The sequence below is a fragment of the Mus caroli genome, unplaced genomic scaffold (genome assembly GCF_978045245.1).
Source record: "Mus caroli unplaced genomic scaffold, Mus_caroli_1 scaffold_9, whole genome shotgun sequence".
Taxonomy (NCBI): Eukaryota; Metazoa; Chordata; class Mammalia; order Rodentia; family Muridae; genus Mus; species Mus caroli.
In genome coordinates this window covers 59,316,056-59,335,733 of record NW_028227264.1, presented here as the reverse complement: position 1 = coordinate 59,335,733, position 19,678 = coordinate 59,316,056, and the positions used below count along the sequence as shown (strand labels likewise).

General features: G+C 42.1%; 1 protein-coding gene across 2 annotated transcripts in view; it reads left to right on the top strand.

The window, feature by feature from the left end:
- Positions 1 to 1,592: 1,592 nt before the first annotated feature.
- Sgpl1 (sphingosine-1-phosphate lyase 1) overlaps positions 1,593 to 19,678 on the top strand; it is a 52,203-nt gene continuing 34,117 nt past the window's right edge. The window contains exons 1-2 of one of the 2 annotated variants that reach the window (XM_021174072.3): positions 1,593 to 1,833; positions 2,974 to 3,047. In XM_021174072.3, coding sequence (XP_021029731.1) covers positions 3,021 to 3,047 — 27 coding nt within the window. In that variant the 5' untranslated portion in view covers positions 1,593 to 1,833; positions 2,974 to 3,020. Of the gene's footprint in view, positions 1,905 to 2,973; positions 3,048 to 19,678 lie in introns of both variants that reach the window. The other variant, XM_021174071.2, reaches the window with a different exon arrangement.

Below are 19,678 nucleotides of genomic sequence, written 5' to 3'. Positions count from 1 at the left end.
ACCATTTGCCCTCTGTTTATTTCTTTTGGGGGAGTGAAGGCTGGGGTGGTATTATTTCCATTAACCAAGTTGACATGCTTTTTTCATTCAGACATCTTTAACCTTGATGGGAAAATCAAGTTTCCAACACAGAAAAGAGACCAAGGGCCAACCCCTTGCTCACTCAGTGAACATAACACAAGTTAAAGTCATCTCAGAGGAGGGAATATTGATTAAGAAAATGCCTCTATGAGATTCAGGCTACAGGCAAACCTGTAGGGCATTTTCCTAATTAGGGATTGATGGGGGAGGTCGCAGCCCATTGTGGGTGGTGCTATCCCTGGGTTGGTGGTCCTGGGTTCTATAAGCAAGCCAGCCATGAGGAGCAGGGCAGTAAGCAGCACTCCTTCATGGCCTCTGCATCAGCTCCTGCCTTCAGGTTTTGCCCTGTTTGAGCTCCTGTCCTGACTTCTTTTGTTGATGAACAGTGCTCTGGAAGTGTAAGCCAAATAAACCCTTTCTTCCCCATGTTTCTTTGGGCATGGTGTTTCATCATAGCAATAGAAACCCTAAAACAGTAAAATCTCAAAGCTCTTCCTTTAAAGACCCAGGTTAGGTGATTGCTCAGATTAGTCTTGTCTGCAGACACTGGCTGCAAGTGACCAATTGTGTCCAGAATGCAAGGGTTGGGGTGGGGAATAGGGTCTTATTTTGAAGCCCCGGTTGGCCTCAAAATTGCCTCAGACTCTTGAATGCTGGAATTACAGGAACAAACCACCACACCAGGTTCAAGTTAATTATTTCAAGCATTTATTTTTATTTATGTGTAAGCGTGTGTGTGTGTGTGTGTGTGTGTGTGTGTGGCCTCAGAGGCCAGAAGACAATGTCAGAGTCCATGGACCGGGAGTGGTGGTTGGGAGCCATCTTAAGTGGGTGCTGGGAACCAGCCTCACTGAGCCCTCCCTCCCCAGTCACTTCACATAACCAGCTTTTTATGGGTATAATTTCAGTACTTGGGAGCCTGAGGCAGGAGGATTGATTCAAGTTCAAGGCCAGTTTATAGCTTACACACAGAGTGAGACCCTGACTCAAACACTAACCAGCCCCCAAACTGTTGAGTGTAGTGGCTGGCAGGAAGATTGTGAGTTCAAAGTTATCCTAAGATACAGGACCAGTTTGGGGCATGACCTACGTCAGAACTTGGATCAAAACAAAGAATTGTTAGAGAGATGTCACCTTAGATTTTTGGAAGGCTGTGATGAGGCGGGAGAAAACCTAGATCAAAGCCTTTGACTGCCCTACAGAAAGAGCTCAAAGCCAGTCTCGGCAACTTAGTATAAAAAGCCTGCATCACAAAACAACAACAAACAACAGTAGTAACAAAAGACAAATAAAAAGAGTAGCCTGAAGAAGTTGAAAACCCACAGGGCCAGCTGCTGGCGAAAGGCGAGACCCTTAGACACCCTATCCGGCTTAGACACAGTCCCTACCCCGCCAGCAGGCGGCGCGCACGCCCACACGGCTCTGGGCGCCCCGAACCTCGGCGCCGAGCCTTTCAACCCTGGCGCCATTACTCAGCCCTGGCCACAAACTCCCGCCTGGGTGGCCCGGACGCCACAGCCGGGACCCAGCAGTCGGCGGGCGGAGGGCTGCCGGGCGAGCCCAGCGCGGCGTCGGACGTGCGCGCGCCCGACAGCGGCAAGGGCGCGCACGGCCCGGGCTCCTGCAGGCGGGCGGGTACCCCAAGGCCATTTCCGGGAGGGGCGGGGCCGGCGGCGGCGCACCTCCAATCTCTGCGGCGGAAGGGGGAACCCGGGTCCCGCGGCCGGCGAGTGAGTCGCTCGCAGAACCGAGGTGCGTGAGGTGGGCGGCGGCCAGCGGAGCCTCTGCGGGGAAAGAAGGCGCGGGGTCCACAGCCTGAGGAGGTGGAGCTGCCGCGGCGGGCTGGACCCGGCGGGAGCAGTGGGGAGCCGAGAGGAGCTGGAGGGATCCGGGCCCGGGCTGAGGGGAGAGGAGGGAGGCCGAGCTGTGGTTGGCGACCCGAGAGGGAATTGGGTTGTGGGGAGCTGCGCGGAGGGAACCGGGCTGTGGGGAGCTGCGCTGGGGGAAGCGGGTCTGTGATTCAGGGAGAGCTGGGCTGAGGGGAGCGGGGCCCGGGCTGAGGGGAGCACGGCTGAGGGGAGCGGGGCCCGGGCTGAGGGAGAGAGCTGGGCTGAGGGGAGCGGGGCCCGGGCTGAGGGGGAGCAGGGTTCAGGCTTCAGGGAGAGCTGGGCTGAGGGAAGCGGGGCCCGAGCTGAGAGGGAGCCGGGCTGAGGGAAGCAGGGCTCAGGCTGAGAGGGAGTGGGCTGAGAGGAAGCTGAGCTGAGGGGAGCTGGTCCGGTCCGTCGTGGCACAGGGAGAGGTGGGCTGAGGGGAGCGGGGCCCAGACTGAGGGGAGCAGCGCCCGGGCTGAGGGGAGCAGGGTCGGGGCTAAGGGGAGTAGGGTCTGAGGGGAGCGGGGTCGGGGCTGAGGGGAGCGGGGCCCAGGCTGAGAGGGTCCTGGGCTGAGGGGAGTCAGGTTCAGAGGAGGCGAGCTGAGGGAAGCGGGGGGTCCCGGCTGAGGGAGCCGGGCCCGGTCTGAGGGGGCTGGGTCCGGGCTGATGGGGAGCCGAGCTGCGGGGTGTGGGTTCCCGGCTGCTGTGGCCTCGGGGAGACCCAGGCTCGAGTTTGTGGCCAGGGCTGAGTCGTGGCGCTAAGCTACAAGGGGCTCGGGGGCGCCGAGAGCCGTCGGCCGCCGAGCGCGGGGGCAAGGCAGGCCGGGCTGGAGGAGCCCCGGGTCCCGCTGTGCCGAGAGGCGGCGGCGGCGCCGTGGGCCCAGGGAAGGGGCGTGTCCCCGCGTGCACGCCGCCGGCTCCACTGCTCCCGGGTGCCGGGGTTCGGGGTCGGCAGGGGGATCCCGCGGAGGGGCGACGCCGGCCCGGCTGCAGAGTAAACAGCTGCGTTTCCCCGTCGCAGACGCAGAGGCAGGGCAGCCCCGGGGAGGGAGCCGGCTGCAGAGGAAGATGCCCGGAACCGACCTCCTCAAGCTGGTGAGTCGGATCCCTTCTCTCTCGGTCAGAAGGCTCTGAGTCATGGGGCCGCTTCCCCTCCGATGCTTGCTTTTGCTCAAAGCTCAGCATTCGCTGCCACTTTTCTTTTTGTTTTGGAAACTGGCGTGAATGCTCGGGGCGAATAAATGGATGAATTCCGGGGATGCGGAACTTAGAAATTCCCGGAGGATCTTTCTACAGCCCTTGCTCACGGCTTTTTCACTCTTCCTTCTCCTGCCACTAGAGCAATTGCTTTGTTTTGTTTCTGAAACAATGGCTGCCCCTGGAACTCAGGGTGGCCTGTAACTTAGCAGGTACTCTTGGCCTTGAACTTTTAGTCTTTTCCTTCTACCTCCTAGTGCTGGGATTTTTTGTTTGTTTGTTTGGGTTCTTTTGGTTGGTTCTTGGAGATGGAGGGCTCATTATGTAGTCCAGGCTAGGCTGTAACTTGCTATGTAGATCAGGCTGGCCTAGAATTCTAAGAGGGTTGCTTGCCTCTGTCTGCTGAGTGCTGGAGTTAATGAGCTTGTTTTGTTTTTGAGGCAGAAGCTCTTAGTGTAGCCTAGGATGGCCTTGAACTAGCAATCCTCCTTCAACCTTCTCAGTGCACCATCATGCTGGGCTCTTGGAGACAGCATATCACTAAGTATACAGAATGTCTGTGAACACCTTAGGAAGCTGGAGCTGACCTTGAAGTCTGTATAGTGCAGATAAAAGACAGGAATACTTGCTTAGTCTTCACAGCCTAATGAAAAGTCTACTGAAAATAGATTCTTGTCCCAAATTTTATGAATTCTCAGTAGGTAATAAATAGCCTTATTAACTTCAAATTTTTATTACAAGGGAATTACGTTTAGAAATGTTGGAAACTAAATAAAAAGAATCTAATCTCTCCATCCCCCTTCACCTCCTCCTTGCAACAATCGATTACCAAGAGACAATTGCTGTTGGCATATTGGGTAAGGTTAATGGAGAACAGTTCTTACAATGAGAAGTTGCTGGCTTTCCTTTAATATATCTGGACGTGTATGTAAATGCTGAGTTCCCATACAGAAGTAGAGTATTTCTTCCTTTAAGGACTTTGTATTTATTTGGGGTAGGGTTAATAAACTTTTAAGTCTGATTAGGACTTGCATTCATTTAGTATATTTGGAATGCTTTTTGTTCTGAGTTATTTCTCTTGCTCTCATTATATCCATTGATGACTTCCTAGTACTGTAGAATGGAGATTTTGTTCAACTTATTGCAATAAGGAATTGACATAGATATGAATGGTTTTTAAAAATATTATATTTTTAAGATTTATTTATTTATCTTACATATATGAGTACACTGTAGCTGTGTTTAGACACACCAGAAGATGGTAACAGATCCTGTTACAGATGGTTGTGAGCCACCATGTGGGTTGTGGGTGCTGGAAATTGAACTCAGGGCCTCTGGAAGAGCAGTCAGTGCTCTGAACCACTGGGTCATCTCTCCAACGAAAGATCTTTGACAAGTAATTTTCTAAAGATAACATAGAGATTGCATAAAAGTGCTTTCACTAGAAAGGCTATTATCTTTCTTTTTTTTTTTTTTTTTTTTTTTTTTTTTTGGTTTTTCGAGACAGGGTTTCTCTGTATAGCCCTAGCTGTTCTGGAACTCACTCTGTAGACCAGGCTGGCCTCGAACTCAGAAATCCGCCTGCCTCTGCCTCCCGAGTGCTGGGATTAAAGGCGTGCACCACCATGCCCGGCTGCTATTATCTTTCTTAACTATAGTGTGTTACTGCCAGGGGCTTGGAAGTTTCTTAAAAAAAAAAAAACAAAAAAACAAGAACTCAGAAATCCGCCTGCCTCTGCCTCCCAAGTACTGGGATTACTTTTTCTGCTTTTTATGATATATAAAACTGTTGTGCCAATTGGGAAAAAAAGGACCTAAGAAAGTGAAATACGTGTGTGGGTGTTCGTTCAGTGTCTTACATGCTAGGCAAGTGCTATACCTAAATCCTCATTGCTTCTTTTAATATTTTATTTTGAGACAGGATCTTACTGTCTTAGGTAGGCTTTGAACTTAGAACTGTCCTGCTCACAAGGCCCTAATTGTTTCTTAAAAGTCATACAGAGAACTTAATATTGTACATGAGTCTAGTTATTTATCCTTTATGTTAGCAGAATAAGGTAAACAGTAGGTAGGAAATCAGTATGAGGTGAATGCTAGAATAATAGTATAGTTCTTATACGTCACATCAAGAATGTATTAGATGCAGAAAGAGATAGTTTACATACTTACTAAATTTTTACCAAAAGCCTTGATAAATATGCTGACATTCTCCGATAATAAATGAAAAACTAAACTCTTGTTGAGTTCCACAGCAGTTAACTAACAAAGTAGTTTTATCTTAAGTGGAATATTTGAGAAGATCTCCTTCTTTCACCTTTGTAATACTGCCTTTGGAACAAATCTCTGATAGGTAGAGGTTATTGATCATTGTGACTGACAATGGAGGGTTTAGGAAGAACAGAAATTGTAATCATTTTGGAGTGCACTTTGGAAATGCATATGGGGAAAGATTCTTGTCTCCTTGTATCATCATGCCTTAAAGTCCCTGATGTATTACACAGTCTTATGTTCCTTTATATTGCAGTTAAAGCATTGCAGTTTTGAACTTTGTACCTATACGTATAATGTCAAAATGCTGAACAGTCTTACATGTAAAGGGATTAGTGAGTGATAGGGCTGAAAACCACTATGTGAACAGATGTTGGAGAGAAGGTGTGAAGCTCACCTAGAGTCTGCATGCAATCAAGGAGCTTGAGCTTTGTGTGTTCCTGTCTCAGTTTTGTCTGTCTGCTTAGGGTGGTTTACTTGTCTTTTTCCATTTAGTCACGTGACATGTCATGGGACTGTAATACTTTCCATCTATGTCTCAGGGAGAATAAATGAGCATGTTCCTCTACAGAGGCTATCTCAAGAGAGAATGCAAGTTAGGCAATTTTGTAGCAGGCTTTCTTAACTCTGGCAACATTTTCATCCATGTTCTCAGTTTCACCTAATGATAATCACCTTGGGAGTTGTCAAAAGGAGAATTTACTTCATAAAGCCAGTATATTTCATAGGTATCTTTTGAGGAATAAGTTTGTAGGTATTCTAGGTAAGACAAGCTTACCGTATTTTGATGGTAATTGTTTATTTAGGTAAGTTCTTAACCAAGGCAGTTTTGCTTCTGAGGAACTTTTGATGACCTTGGCTGCTAACATCTACTAGATTAAAGCCAGGAATATATCAAGTATCCAGTAATGACCAGGACCTTCCCAACTAAGGGTGTGTCAAGAATATCTGCAGTCCGGAGGTTGAAAACCCCAGTTGCAGGTCTCTAATACGGCTGACTGCTCATCATTTCCCTATGAGTAGGGGAGTGGGCAAGCCTCTTGCAATGTTGCTTAGGTTATTTTGGTCACAACTCAAGCCTTGTTATCTTGGGATGTATCTGGATGAATCTATAGTACACGATCATCTGCAGGAGAACAGATTCCTGAAGAAATTAATGCTTTCCTGCTCAACATTTCTGGGACACTTTTTGAAGTCAAGCTGCCATCAGTTTTAAAAACAAAGAATAATAATAAAATAAAATCTTGGGGCTGGAGAGATTACTTAGTGATAAGTTCTAGCTGTTACTCCAGAAGACCCAGGTTTGATTTCCACGTGGGGGCTAACAACTATACTTTCAGTTCTAGCAGATTCAATGTATTCTGACCTCTTCTGCACTAGGCATGTAACTGGTGCACAGACATATATGCAGGCAAAATACTCATCATATTAACAAAAAAATCAAATCTTTCCAGGTCTCTGAACTTGATTCATGACCTTTGACTTTTAAAAATTATTTTTATTATTTTGCATTTTTATTTTATGTGTTTGGATGTTTTGCTTCGTGCAGTAAAACAGAGGCCAGAAAGCTTCAAATCCTTTGTAACTGGAGTTACAGATAACCATCTGAGCTACCATGTAAGTGCTGGTAATTAACCCAGGTCTTCTAGACAAGCAACCATTGCTCTTAACCACTGAGCCCTCTCTCCAGCCCTGTCCTTTGTGTTTGTCTGTCTGTCTCTCTCTCTCTCTCTCTCTGGGATACTTTCTTTCTGAATCTCAAATGGAATTTAAGAATAAACTGAGATTGACACAAAAAGCTCTTTTTATTATTTGAGCCAGGTTTCTTGATTGTTAGGATTAATTGGAAGAAAGGGAAATTTCATTTGATACAGCACTTAAAATTGTGTGGGCACCCTGGAGAAAATTGTAGAGTAGGTACGGTTGGTTTTTTTATATTGTTCCAGTCTTATTCTTAATAATTTATAAAGCCTTTAGTCTAAAGAAAAGGGAGATTATAAATAGATAAGCTACAAACCCCAAATTTGGCTTAGTTTGCATTCTATGTGCCAGTAATTTTTAGTAACGTTTGCCTTCTTAATTAATAGACATTACTATTACATATAGTTTGTACACATAGGTGGCAGAATTTAGAACCAGCCTGGGGTTAAGAATTTTCCATGGGGAGTTGATTTGTAGTGAATCAGTCTTCATGTATAAATACACAGAGTCTTAATTACTGAGAGAAAAGCCCATGTAGTAAATGGCATAGTGAAGGCCAATAATACAGCTTTATCAGTCATCTGCACTTTCAAGATGTGTGTTTTGAGTGTTTCAGGGACTGTTCACCAAGGCAGGGCAGACTTAAAACCAATGGGGAGCCATGAGCGGTGGTACATACTAGTCAGGTTGATAGTACAGGGTTCTCTAGAGGAACAGAAGAGATAGAATCAATGAATCTGTGTATGTATGTATACATACATATGTACCTACTTACCTACCTACATATCTATATAAAGAGGGGATCTATATGAGTTCCTTACAGATTGTGGTTCAGCTATTTCAACAGAGGCTGTCTCCGGACAAAGTCTAAGAATCCAGTAGTTGCTCAGTTCATGAGGCTAGATGTCTCAGCTAGTCTTCAGTATGCACTGGAGTCCCAAAGACCTACGTTCTAACACCAGTGAAGCAATGACTCAGCAGCAGGATATATGAACTTGCCAGGGAGAATGAGGGCAAGCAGGTGAAAGGCAAAAGCTTCTTTCTTTATATAAGCTTGTCCTTTATATAAGCCTATATAAAGCTTATATAAGCCACACTATGAGAAGGTGTGGCCCAGATTTAAAGGTGGGTCTTCCAACCTCAAATGATTTGGTCAAGAAAAATGCCTCACAGGTATGCCCAGGTGCTTGGATTTTTAGTTAATTCCAGATGTAGTCAGGTTGACAACCAAGAGTAGGCATCCCACCTATCATCCCAAATTCAGGATAGTTCAGCTATCCTCCTAGTCCCAAAGGCTGTACAAGTTGCTCTTAGCAATTGTACAGTAAATTCTATATGTATAAATACATATGTAACAATCCTTACCTCCTAGATCAAAACAAAAAAGAATTCCTAGTACTCCAGCAGGTCTCATGTCCCTCCACTCCTAGTCCAGGTTCATTAAAGGCAGTTATTCCTCTCACTTTAGATTTACTATTGTTGATTTTCAGAATTTTAAGTGGAAACATATATTATTTTGTGAGTAGCCTATTTGTTCAGTGTTTTGTATCTTAATGTTTTCTTGTTACTGTATAGTATTACAGTGTATAAATATGTTGCAATTTATTCAGTTTATAGTTGATAAACATTTATATCTCTTGTGTTTGGGTGCTATGAATGACATTGTTACTTTTTTTTTTTTTTTTTTTGGTTTTTTTTGAGATAGGGTCTCTTTGTGTAGCCCTGGCTGTCCTGGAACTCACTTTGTAGACCAGGCTGGCCTCGAAATCTGCCTGCCTCTGCCTCCCAAGTGCTGGGATTAAAGGCATGCATTGTTACAATCTTGAACTTGTCTCTTTGTAAGCATCAAACTTTGTCAAAATATATAGTGCCAGATTTGTATAGTAAATTTAAACAAATTTACACTTATATAGTGTTTTCTTTGTTTCTCTCTTTTTTTGTTATTAATGTCTGTGCTTCTTTTTCTTTTTCATGTAGTTAAGGCTAGCCTCAAGCTTCATTCATAATTAGGACTGGCTTTGAACTCCATATTGTCCTTTCTTTTTCACAAGTGCTGGAGTTACAGGCATGTATCACTCTCACCCCTAACTTTTTTTGTAGTTTTGAGACAGAGCCTTCCTTACACTGCAGCACTAGATGACCTTAAACTCACACCCTGAGTGCTGGGGTTGCACATGGATATCACTGTCTGCTGCTTAATCCATTTTTGTTTTTTGAGTTTTTGTCACCTCTGTTTGTAGCTGAGGATGACCTTAACTTCCATTCTTCCTGTTTTCCCCTCCAGAGGACTGAGATTACAGGCATGCCTCAACCACACCCAATTTATGTGGTACTGAGAATTGAACCCAAAGTCTCAAGAATACTAGGTAGCCATTCTATCAGCTGAGCTACATCCTCAGCCTTTAATTCCTTTCTCTTTACTTCTGAGGTAGAGTATCACTGTGAATCTAAAGTTTCTTTGAATTCCTTGTATTTGCAACCAGAGTGACTATTCACTGGACATTCTTTTTTAAAGCATGTAAAGTCATTGTTTTATTTGACAGGTAGGTCTAAAAGTGGAATAGATCAATTGATTATTGAGTCAGTCTTAATGGCTCCTAGGTTTAAAAGCATTAGAAGCAAAAAATTGTTTTCAAATTCTAATGGAGGAATCTAGGGCAAAGATGCCATGGAAGAGCTTGTCTTTATTTAGTATTTTGTTGTTGTTTTCTTGTCAAGAATAGAAGAAAACCTGTGATTATTTTGCTCAGTCCTTTTTAAAACTGTTTTTACACACTTTCCCCGAATCTGTTTGGCTGTCAGAAACATACAGGTTTATGATCTGCAAGCACAGTAGCTAGCTGATTTAGTTCTATTTGCTGGTAGGTCAAAGAGCACTTGCAGCTTTCTGATTGATTTATTTGAATCTGAAGGTTAAAAATTGTTGCAATGTATTTCTTACCAAACCAGTACATATATTTATTAAAGTATATTCTATTTTCACCCTCTGTAAGAAAAATATAATGTTAAGCATAGAAATTAAGCTACTTAAGGTCTTTCCCAGCTCCTAACTTTTTTCATGATCTCTGCAAAGGCTGTTTTATGTTGCTGTTTTTGAAGAAGAAAAAATTAACATCAGATAATTCATTTGTCAAACATTAAGTAAGTGTTGATTATCAGTAGTGATTCATTATGGGTTTATTTTATTTATTTTTGTTTTTGACACAGGGTCTTAACTCTGTAGTTGTGGCTGGAACTCCCTCTGCAGCCCCAACTGGTCTGGAACTCAAAAACATTCCTGTTTTAGCTTCCCAAGAGCTGGTATTATAGGTGTAAAGCACCATGCCCAGCTTCTACAGTGATTCAAGTGTGTGTGTGTGTTTGTGTGTATGTGTGTGAAAACAATGTTGTGGAGTCTGGTTTCTCCTTATACCTTTATGTGGATTCTAGGGATTGAACCCAGATCACCAAGTTTTCTTGGCAAATAAATGCCTTTCTCTACCTGCTGAGCCATCTTGCTGGCCTTTAATTTTATCTTTTTCCTTTTAATAGTATTTAATGTCCACAGAAACCCTGTGCAAAGGCAGTAGCTTTTTTTTTTTTTTTTTTTTTTTTTATTTGGTTTCTTGGTTTTTTCGAGACAGGGTTTCTCTGTATAGCTCTGGCTGTCCTGGAACTCACCCTATAGACCAGGCTGGCCTGCCTCTGCCTCCTGAGTGCTGGGATCAAAGGCGTGCGCCACCACGCCTGGCCTTTTATTTTTCTTTTAAAAAATTTTTATGGTGACTCACCTGATAAATAAACAAACACACAAATAGTAATTTATTTTGTTTTTATTTAAAGGGGGATGATCTTGGTATATAACTCCAGCTGGCCTGTAACTTGCTATGTAGACCAGGCTGGCCTCAAAACTCACAGAGATCTACTTGCTTCTGCTTCCTGAGTGCTGATTAAAAGCGTGTGCCATCACACCCGGCTCACTAAATGGATTTTTAAATCAGAAAAGTAACCTTGTCAGAAATTCACCAGTTCTTTGAGTCTACTTATCCAGAATGGGAGTAGGGGAGGAGATTTTCCAGTTTGTATTTTATTTTAATGTATTTTTTTTTCTTAGCTGTGTGCTTTAGAAAAAAAAGGTGAAATCATGATTCACATCCAAATACTAAAATGAACATATTAAAAACTTTTGGCCATAATAGGGAAACTTGTCACTTATAATTAATTTAAAAGAGAAATCCAAAAAATACATACATTTCTATAGCAGAGATATTGAAAATGAGCCAGCCCAGTGTGATAGCACACACCTGTAATCCCAGCAATTGGGAGGTTGATGGAACAGGATTTCTGTGAGTTTGAGCCCAGCCTGGGCTTCATATTAAGTAACAGGTCAGTCTAGAACCACATAATAGTAAGTCTGTCTCAAAACAAAGAAAAACAAAAAAACTAAGAAAAGAAAATGTACAAGTGGAGGTGAGACTAGTTTCTGCAAGTGGGGATGGAAGTTAGAACTTTTACTGAACCTTGATGAACTTTGTTGTTTGTGTATGAAAATTTGTTTGCCTGTCTATCAATTATCTACAGGTTAGAGAGTTGTAATGTTACTATAAGGTCAGAAGCTGTAACCCAGAAGGTGACCTAGATAATACTGGCTTTCCATTGGAAGCAAACATTTCCCTGTTTGCTTTTCACAGATTTATTAAAATATCCGAAATCCTGTGAGATGTTACTTTTAGACTGACTTCTCTCACTGCTTATTTCCATTTTAAAATTGGATGGCAGACTTTCCAAAGGATGTTTGTACAGAGCAAGATTCAGTCCCTGTTTTGTTCTTGTGAACAGGATTGAAAGTCCTCAGTGACTTAGTGACTTTGTTAGGTTGTGTATATTAAAATTTCTTGCTCTAATACTAGCATTCTTACTGTAAGGGAAAGACTTCCACAAATAGTTAAAATTTTAGAATGTCAGGGCTGGAGAAATGGCTCAGCAGTTAAGAGCATATGTCCTTTTTTTTAGGGGACCCAAGTTGGGTTCCCAGCACACACATCAGGTGGCTCACAATTACCTGTATCTAGCTCTAGTTAGATCTGATGTTTCTAGCCTCTGCAGGCACTTGGGTTCATGTGAATAATCCCACACAGACATACACATGTTCACATAATTAAAAATAAAAAAAAAGTCTTTGTTCTGGGCTTCTTAATTCAATGGGTAAATCTAGTTTGGTAATTAAATATTTATCTAACTTATGATCTTCAGTCATGATATACTCAAAGAAATTAAAACTTTTATGAAGAATATAACATTTTAATGGATCTTACTTATTCAGTAAGTTAATATTTCTAGTATTTAAAGATGTCTTACTTCCCTACTACAGTCATAAGACAATATAATTGATGCAACTTTCAGAAGAGTTTACTGGGGGCTTACAGTTCAGAGGATAAGTCTGACCATCAGAGCAGTAAGCCGGCAGGCATGGCATTGGAGCAGTAGCTGAGAGTTTGTATTTGATCCACAAAGTGAGAGGCAGCTAAGTAGAAATGGTGTGGGCTTTTGAAACTTCAAACCTAGTTACATACTTCCTCCAACAAGGCCATACCTCCTAATCTTCTCAAACTGGGGACAAAGAATTCAAATATGAGCCTGTGGGGCCAATTCTCATTCAAACTCTCACAAAAGGCTAATATACTTCCTTTATATTTTGAAAGGCAGCCTGGCTGGGTCTGTACAGTAAGTCATTTAATTATAATAAAATAGTTCAGAACACATTTAATAACACATTGGTGGAAGCTTGATAGGCTAAGAGTATTTCATGTACACACACACACATACCCATATATATGAAATGTATAAATAGAAATGTGATATATATATATATATATTTATATTTTTATATTTGGAGACCTGTTTTGAAATAGGGTCTGACTGTATAGCCTAGGCTGCCTCAACCTGAGTGTGCCTCTATACCTGGCTCCTTAATATTCTTCTGCCTCTGTGCCTCTCACTTGTGGATCAGATATAAGCTCTCAGCTACTCCTTCAATGCCATGCCTGATTGCCTACTTCCATGTTCCTCTTACTGCCATGTTACCCACCATGGTGATTATAGACTCACCCTCTGAACTGTAAGCCCCAATACAACATTTCTAAGCATTTATTTTGCTAATTGCATTTAGTTGCATGATTTTTTTTCTTCTAATCTATTTAGAAATGTACCCTATAGTACTTTTAAAGATTTATTTTTATTTATTTTTTTTTTAAACTTGTTCATGGCAACCTCTCTCTTTTTTTTTAATATTTATTTATTTATTATATGTAAGTACACTGTAGCTGTCTTCAGACACTCTAGAAGAGGGAGTCAGATCTCGTTACGGATGGTTGTGAGCCACCATGTGGTTGCTGGGATTTGAACTCTGGACCTTCGGAAGAGTAGTCGGGTGCTCTTACCCACTGAGCCATCTCACCAGCCCTAAAGATTTATTTTTAAAATTATATGTAAGTATGGGTATGAACAAATGAATGAGTCCAGTGCATGTGGAGACCGGAGGCGTGGGATCCCCTTAAAGCTGGAGTTACAGGCTGGGAGTCAAACTTGGGCCCTCTGCAAGAGCAGTTCTTAACTGCCAGTCTTATTTTGCCAGCCCCTGTAGTACCTTTTTGATGTATTTCCTAAGAGAGACACTCAGAATTGTTACTTTAATTAAGCATCTTGTCTTTTTTTTTTTTTTTTTTTTTTTTTTTTTTTGGTTTTTCGAGACAGGGTTTCTCTGTGTAGTCCTGGCTGATCCTGGAACTCACTCTGTAGACCAGGCTGGCCTCGAACTCAGAAATCCACCTGCCTCTGCCTCCCGAGTGCTGGGATTAAAGGCGTGCGCCACCACGCCCAGCTGCATCTTGTCTTTATTTGATACTTTGTCCTGATTGCACACACATGCACAGTAAAAGTACCATACCAAAAGTACCTTACAGTACTTTGGCTTGTCTACTTTGTGAGATTCTTAAAAGGCTTTACTACTGTTCCATGAGTGTATGCCCAAAGGCTTGTAAATATTGCATTTCTCCTCCTTCCTGTGGCCAGGGTTGTTTGTTATCTCAGTGGCTGAGGATGTGCTTTGCATAATACCTCAGGGCTGCAAGTAGAATAATTAAACTGAAGTAATGCTGGGCATACAGTCTAACGTATAATGAGTGGCCACAGAGCACCTGTGGACCTGTAAGCTTTCTGAGATAACTCTCAGGTACTAATCATCTTGACTCTGCAGTGGAAGTTTAGGGAAGTGTACAGTTTGCTCTTGATGGAGCCTGTCTCTTCTGTATCACAGCTAGTTTGGTTGCAATGGCTGTTTGGTTTGTTGCTCAATTCTCACTTCTTCTTTAATGTCCCCAGAGAGTTTTTCCTTTGGGCTTGTGATCTGCTTTTGCTGATTAACTCTGCTGCCTTTTGAGGCTCCTAGAGATATTTTTTTCTTTTACTTGTTTACTTTGTGCTTTGAAGTTTTATAGAAAATGATATGTAAGAGAATCAGATTCTGGGTCTTAATTATAGAACTCTCTCAGTAGGTGATCTGGGTAAAACAGGTTTTTCATTTTCTTGGTAGTTAATTTCTGCTCTAAAGCTCAGATTTGTTTTGGGTTTGTTGTTGTTTGGTGGTGGGAGAGAGGTGCAAAACAAATGGAGCTGAATGGGAGGAGGAAATGAATACTTTTCCTACCAAAAGTTAGCCTCCCCATTGGAATGTGTGAGAAACAGGACCTTCACTTTGTAATAACAAATTCACCATACTGATGAAAACAGCAGTTTTTGTTTTTTTGTTTGTTTGCTTGTTTGGTTTTTGAGACATGGTTTCACTCAGAGTGAAACAGTTTTTGGTTTTGTTTATTTGTTTTGTTTTTTGTTTGTTTGGCTGGTTAGATTTTTTTTTTGTTTTTGTTTTTGTTTTTTTGTTTTTTTCTAGACAGGGTTTCTCTGTGTAGCCTTAGCCATCCTGAAGCTCTTTGTAGACCAGGCTGGCCTCAAACTCACAGAGATTCACCTGCCTCTGCCTCCTGAGTGCTGGGGTTAAAGGTGTGTACCATCACCACCACCTAGTGAGAAGTACTTTTTAAATACACAATTCTGCAGAAAAGGATGCCAGCGTAGAGAAAGATGAAAATGACTAGAATGGTGATTTGGTTCAAGGTTTGGGCTTCTTTGTTTTTCTTTTTCTTTTTTTTTTTTTTTTTTTTCTCTTTTCAGAAACAACGGTAACTCAATCTCTGGGCGCAACAACTAAAACCTAATCTTGTTCTTTTTTTTTTCTTTTTTTTTGGTTTTTCGAGACAGGGTTTCTCTGTGTAGCCCTGGCTGTCCTGGAACTCACTTTGTAGACCAGGCTGGCCTCGAACTCAGAAATCCGCTCGCTTCTGCCTCCCAAGTGCTGGGATTAAAGGCATGCACCACCACACCCGGCTAAAACCTAATCTTGTAAACCTTATTAAAAATCTGATTACTCTGGTCTCTAATCCTTGCGGATCCTCCAAGATACTTGGGGAAACTCTAGCAGCTACATCTTACCCTTACTCTATACCCATTCCAAAAGGGCCTGACTCTTTCCTGCGTCCTCACTTCCTCCGTCTAACTTGGAAGTCCCTTCTACTCATCCAGTTACTGGCTTCTTTATTCATTATGGGATTGGTTCACAAGAAGCCACTTGAATACATGACTCATACTTCATTCCAGACTATCTCTCCCGGGAGAGCAGAATTAACATAAAAATACAAGCAGCACAGAGCCATCCACAACATTTCCCCATTTCTGTTCTAATAAAAAAAACTAAACCTTTCTCTTAATATAGAGCACAACTATTACCATTTTGTAATTTATAAAGTATAGATAAACCTAACACTCAGTCCATCGATTTTGTCACTAAGAACATTGTCATCTATCCTAAGTTAAAAGATTTAAATTTAAGGCTACACCTAATTCATGTCCTGGCTTTAGATTGTAAGCCATCTGAAAACCATCCTCTCGAATCTATATCATCTTTCTTAATGCTAAACAGCTTAGGTTGGTTATGACTAGTCTTCAACCCTGTCAGAAATCCAAGAACAACTAATATTACTTGTATTAGAAGCACAAAATATAACTTCCAAAAGTTAGCCAGTTATAGAGAGTGCTGATCACCTGGACAGTCCCTATACTTCAGACCTTTGTAGTGCAGAATTTTGAAGGGCTGATTACGCTGTCTCGGCAGAGGTTATCAGTAGGCTGTTCCGAAGAATGTGTCCTTTTTCTGGACAGTATTTTGTCTGTAGATGAAATGAGGCAATTCTTGCCTAGTGGCAGTCTCACCACAACTGGAGCAACACCACTGATGCTCAATTTCTTCTTTGGATCCAAGAAAGGGAATGCTGTCAGGAGCAGACTTGTCTCAACAAGTGACTAAATAACAGTAAATGTCACAATCTGTGGATTTCTGACGTTCTTTTTTTTATTTTTTAAAGATTTATTTATTTATTTATTTAATGAGTACACTGTAGCTGTCTTCAGACACACCAGAAGAGGGCATCTAATCTCATTATGGATGGTTGTGAGCCACCGTGTGGTTGCTGGGATTTGAACTCAGGACCTCTGGAAGAGCTGTCAATGCTCTTAACCGCTGAGCCATCTCTCCAGCCCAGATTTCTGACATTTTTGAAAACCAACTATCTATGTAAAGTAATCTGGACTGTTCTCCATGAACTACTCTCAGCTATTTCTAGTTAACATCTCTAAAAACACCCTAACAAAAAACTCAGAGCCATGAATTTTCTGTTTGGCCCTTAACTCACAGGCTTAATCATCTCAGATCAGTTTATAATAACAGTAATAGAATGACTGGGTCATTCTATTTAAATTTTTAGTATCAATAGAAGAAATTTTTACCAATGAAAACCTTGATTTTAGCATCAAAATAAATTCTTTACCAAAATAAGAAACTATGACTTCAACTTAGTAACAATTAAGATTTCTACCACATGAGATTATGGTGATGCAATCAATTCTATCTATCCCTTCCTGTTCCAATTATGACCATTTCTACATTCCCTAGAAAGACAACCTATAATAACCACCTCCAGCCCCAAAGCCCAGGGAACTGGGTCCATGACTCTTCATAACTTCTTCAAGCTGAATATGGGCGATGAGATATTTTGAAGGGGTGGGAGAAAGGGTAGGGAAAATAGGATAGTTGGTTGGCCTTAAGAAGGCCATGCCAACAATTCTATTAGTCTCTGATGTCTATGTCCTGACTGGATCCAGCTGAAAGTCCAAGATATCAGGAGTTCAGGCAGGTTAGCTCAGCATGTCTGAGGAGACTCACCAAGGCTGTATATTCTGTAATATACAAATCTCAAAACATTTTAGTGTCATCAAGATAACCTTTTTGTTCGATTCTCTGTAATCTAGTTCTTCGAGGAGTCTCCCTCTATCAAATCTGATCCATATTACTGTGAAAGGTGTATAGATACACTAATCTCCTTTTCTAAAAACGCAAAGACAAAACCTTTCTCCTAATTCAGCATTTCTTTGAGCCAGTAACCAGAAAAACCTTTATTTTGACCTCTCCCAGGGGAATAATAGAACTACAAAACTCAACATCATACCCATTTTAAAAGTTAAAACAATCCAAAACAAATGAAGTAAACTAAAATACTGTATGTGCCTATTCTTAGGCCTTTTCTATTTTGTCATGCAGGATAATAACCCAAAATTCCCGTGGAGCCCACATTAGACAGAATTTGAGTATCCTGTAAGACATAGTAGAGCAATGTATCTTTATACCCTTTTACTGTTTGGCTCTCTGCCTAGAGTAGCCATCTTGTTATACCATCTATCTGTTGATCTCTCTACCTGGAGTCACAGACATAAATAATTAACACCTGATCCAAGCAGACAATGATTAGCACTGCACTCTCTACTCTGGAGTCAGTGACTAATTTTCCCTATCTTAGTTCTGAACCACAAGTGAAATTCTCCACGTTGATTGAGACAGAATCTGTATATAAATCTACCCTAAAAGCAAATAATCTCAAATTTAAATTCACAGTTCAATCCCTCTGCCCTGAAAAGTAGGCAACTTCATTTTTTTTTCTTTTAAGACTTATTTATTTATTTTATGTATATGAGTACACTGTGGCTGTACAGATGGTTGTGAGTCATCATGTGGTTGCTAGGAATTGAACTCAGGACCTCTGCTTGCTTCAAGCCCTCTTGCTCCAGCCCAAAGATTTATTTATTATAAGTACACTGTAGCTGTCTACACTGTAGCTGTCCTCAGTCACACCAAAAGAGGGCGTCAGATCTCATTGTGGATGGTTGTTGGAATTTGAACTCAGGACCTTCGGAAGGGCAGTCAGTGCTCTTAACCACTGAGTCATCTCTCTAGCCTGAGCCATCTCTCCAGGTGGCACCTTCACTTCGGCAACTTCATTTCTCTCTCTGTCCCCCGCAACCCCCCCCCCAATTCCCCACAGCAGGGGACCTCAGGGCTGCTAGCAGTTTCTTTGTTTCAAAGTTGATTAAGTCCAGGTGACTGGTTTTAGCATTACCCAGTTACTCTCCTTAAAAACAAACAACAACAACAAAACCACTCTACTCTCAGGCTAACAATCTTAAGTTTCTAGTGGATACTTGCCCAATAAGCTGGTTTGCCATCTGTTGGGGGAAATATTAGAGAAGCACTTGTGCTTCTGCCCCGACAGGCAGGCTGGCCATGCATTGGTGGGCAGTGGCTGACCTGTTTTTATTTCGTGGAGACTCTTGACTCATAACTCTACAATCTCTCCACTCAGCTCGCTAGGTTCCCACTGTTGTCACTACCACACCAGCCCTGTGCTTCAAATCCTCCGTGGCCTTTGTGGTGCACATCAGGCAAACTCAGGCTTTGACACCTTTACCTTTCTCTCTTGAACCCAGATGAGCCACCATGTGAAGGAAAACTCAACACAAATTAGTTCAGAAACAATGGTAACTCAGTCTCTAGGCGCAGCAACTAAAACCTAATCTTACAGATCATATTAAAATATGATTACTCCAGGCAAGAATCCTCGTGGATCCACCATATACCAGGAAACTCTAGCAGCTACATCTTACCCTTCCAAAAGGGCCTTTGTTTTGCTTTGTTGTTGTTTTTCTCCTCCTCGTCGTCCTCCTCCTTTTTCTTCTTCCTTCTCTTCTCTCTTCCTCTGGCCTTGAACTCAGAGATCCACCTGCATCTGCCTCTGAGTACTAGGATTAAAGCACTAGGCTTAAAACCACCCAGCAGTGGTTTTTAAAGTCACCCATTGTGAGAAATTTTTTGCCTTCTTTTTCCTATAGGCTGGTATTTCAAAGAGTTAACAGTCTTCACATTCTTCTAGAGTAGGCTGCTCTCTAAATTTCCCATCCTTTAGGATGCAAAGCCTCATCTAATTTTCTAAGCACTATCTTCTCTGGCTGGACAGTCAGTAAAGAACTCTTGAGTTCTGAGGAAACTGCCAGAGGGGAGAGAGGGGCCTAACACCTTGGCTGTCTGTGCCTTTTTAAAACATAAGATGAGCACTAAGTATACTATGTACTAAAAATGGGTG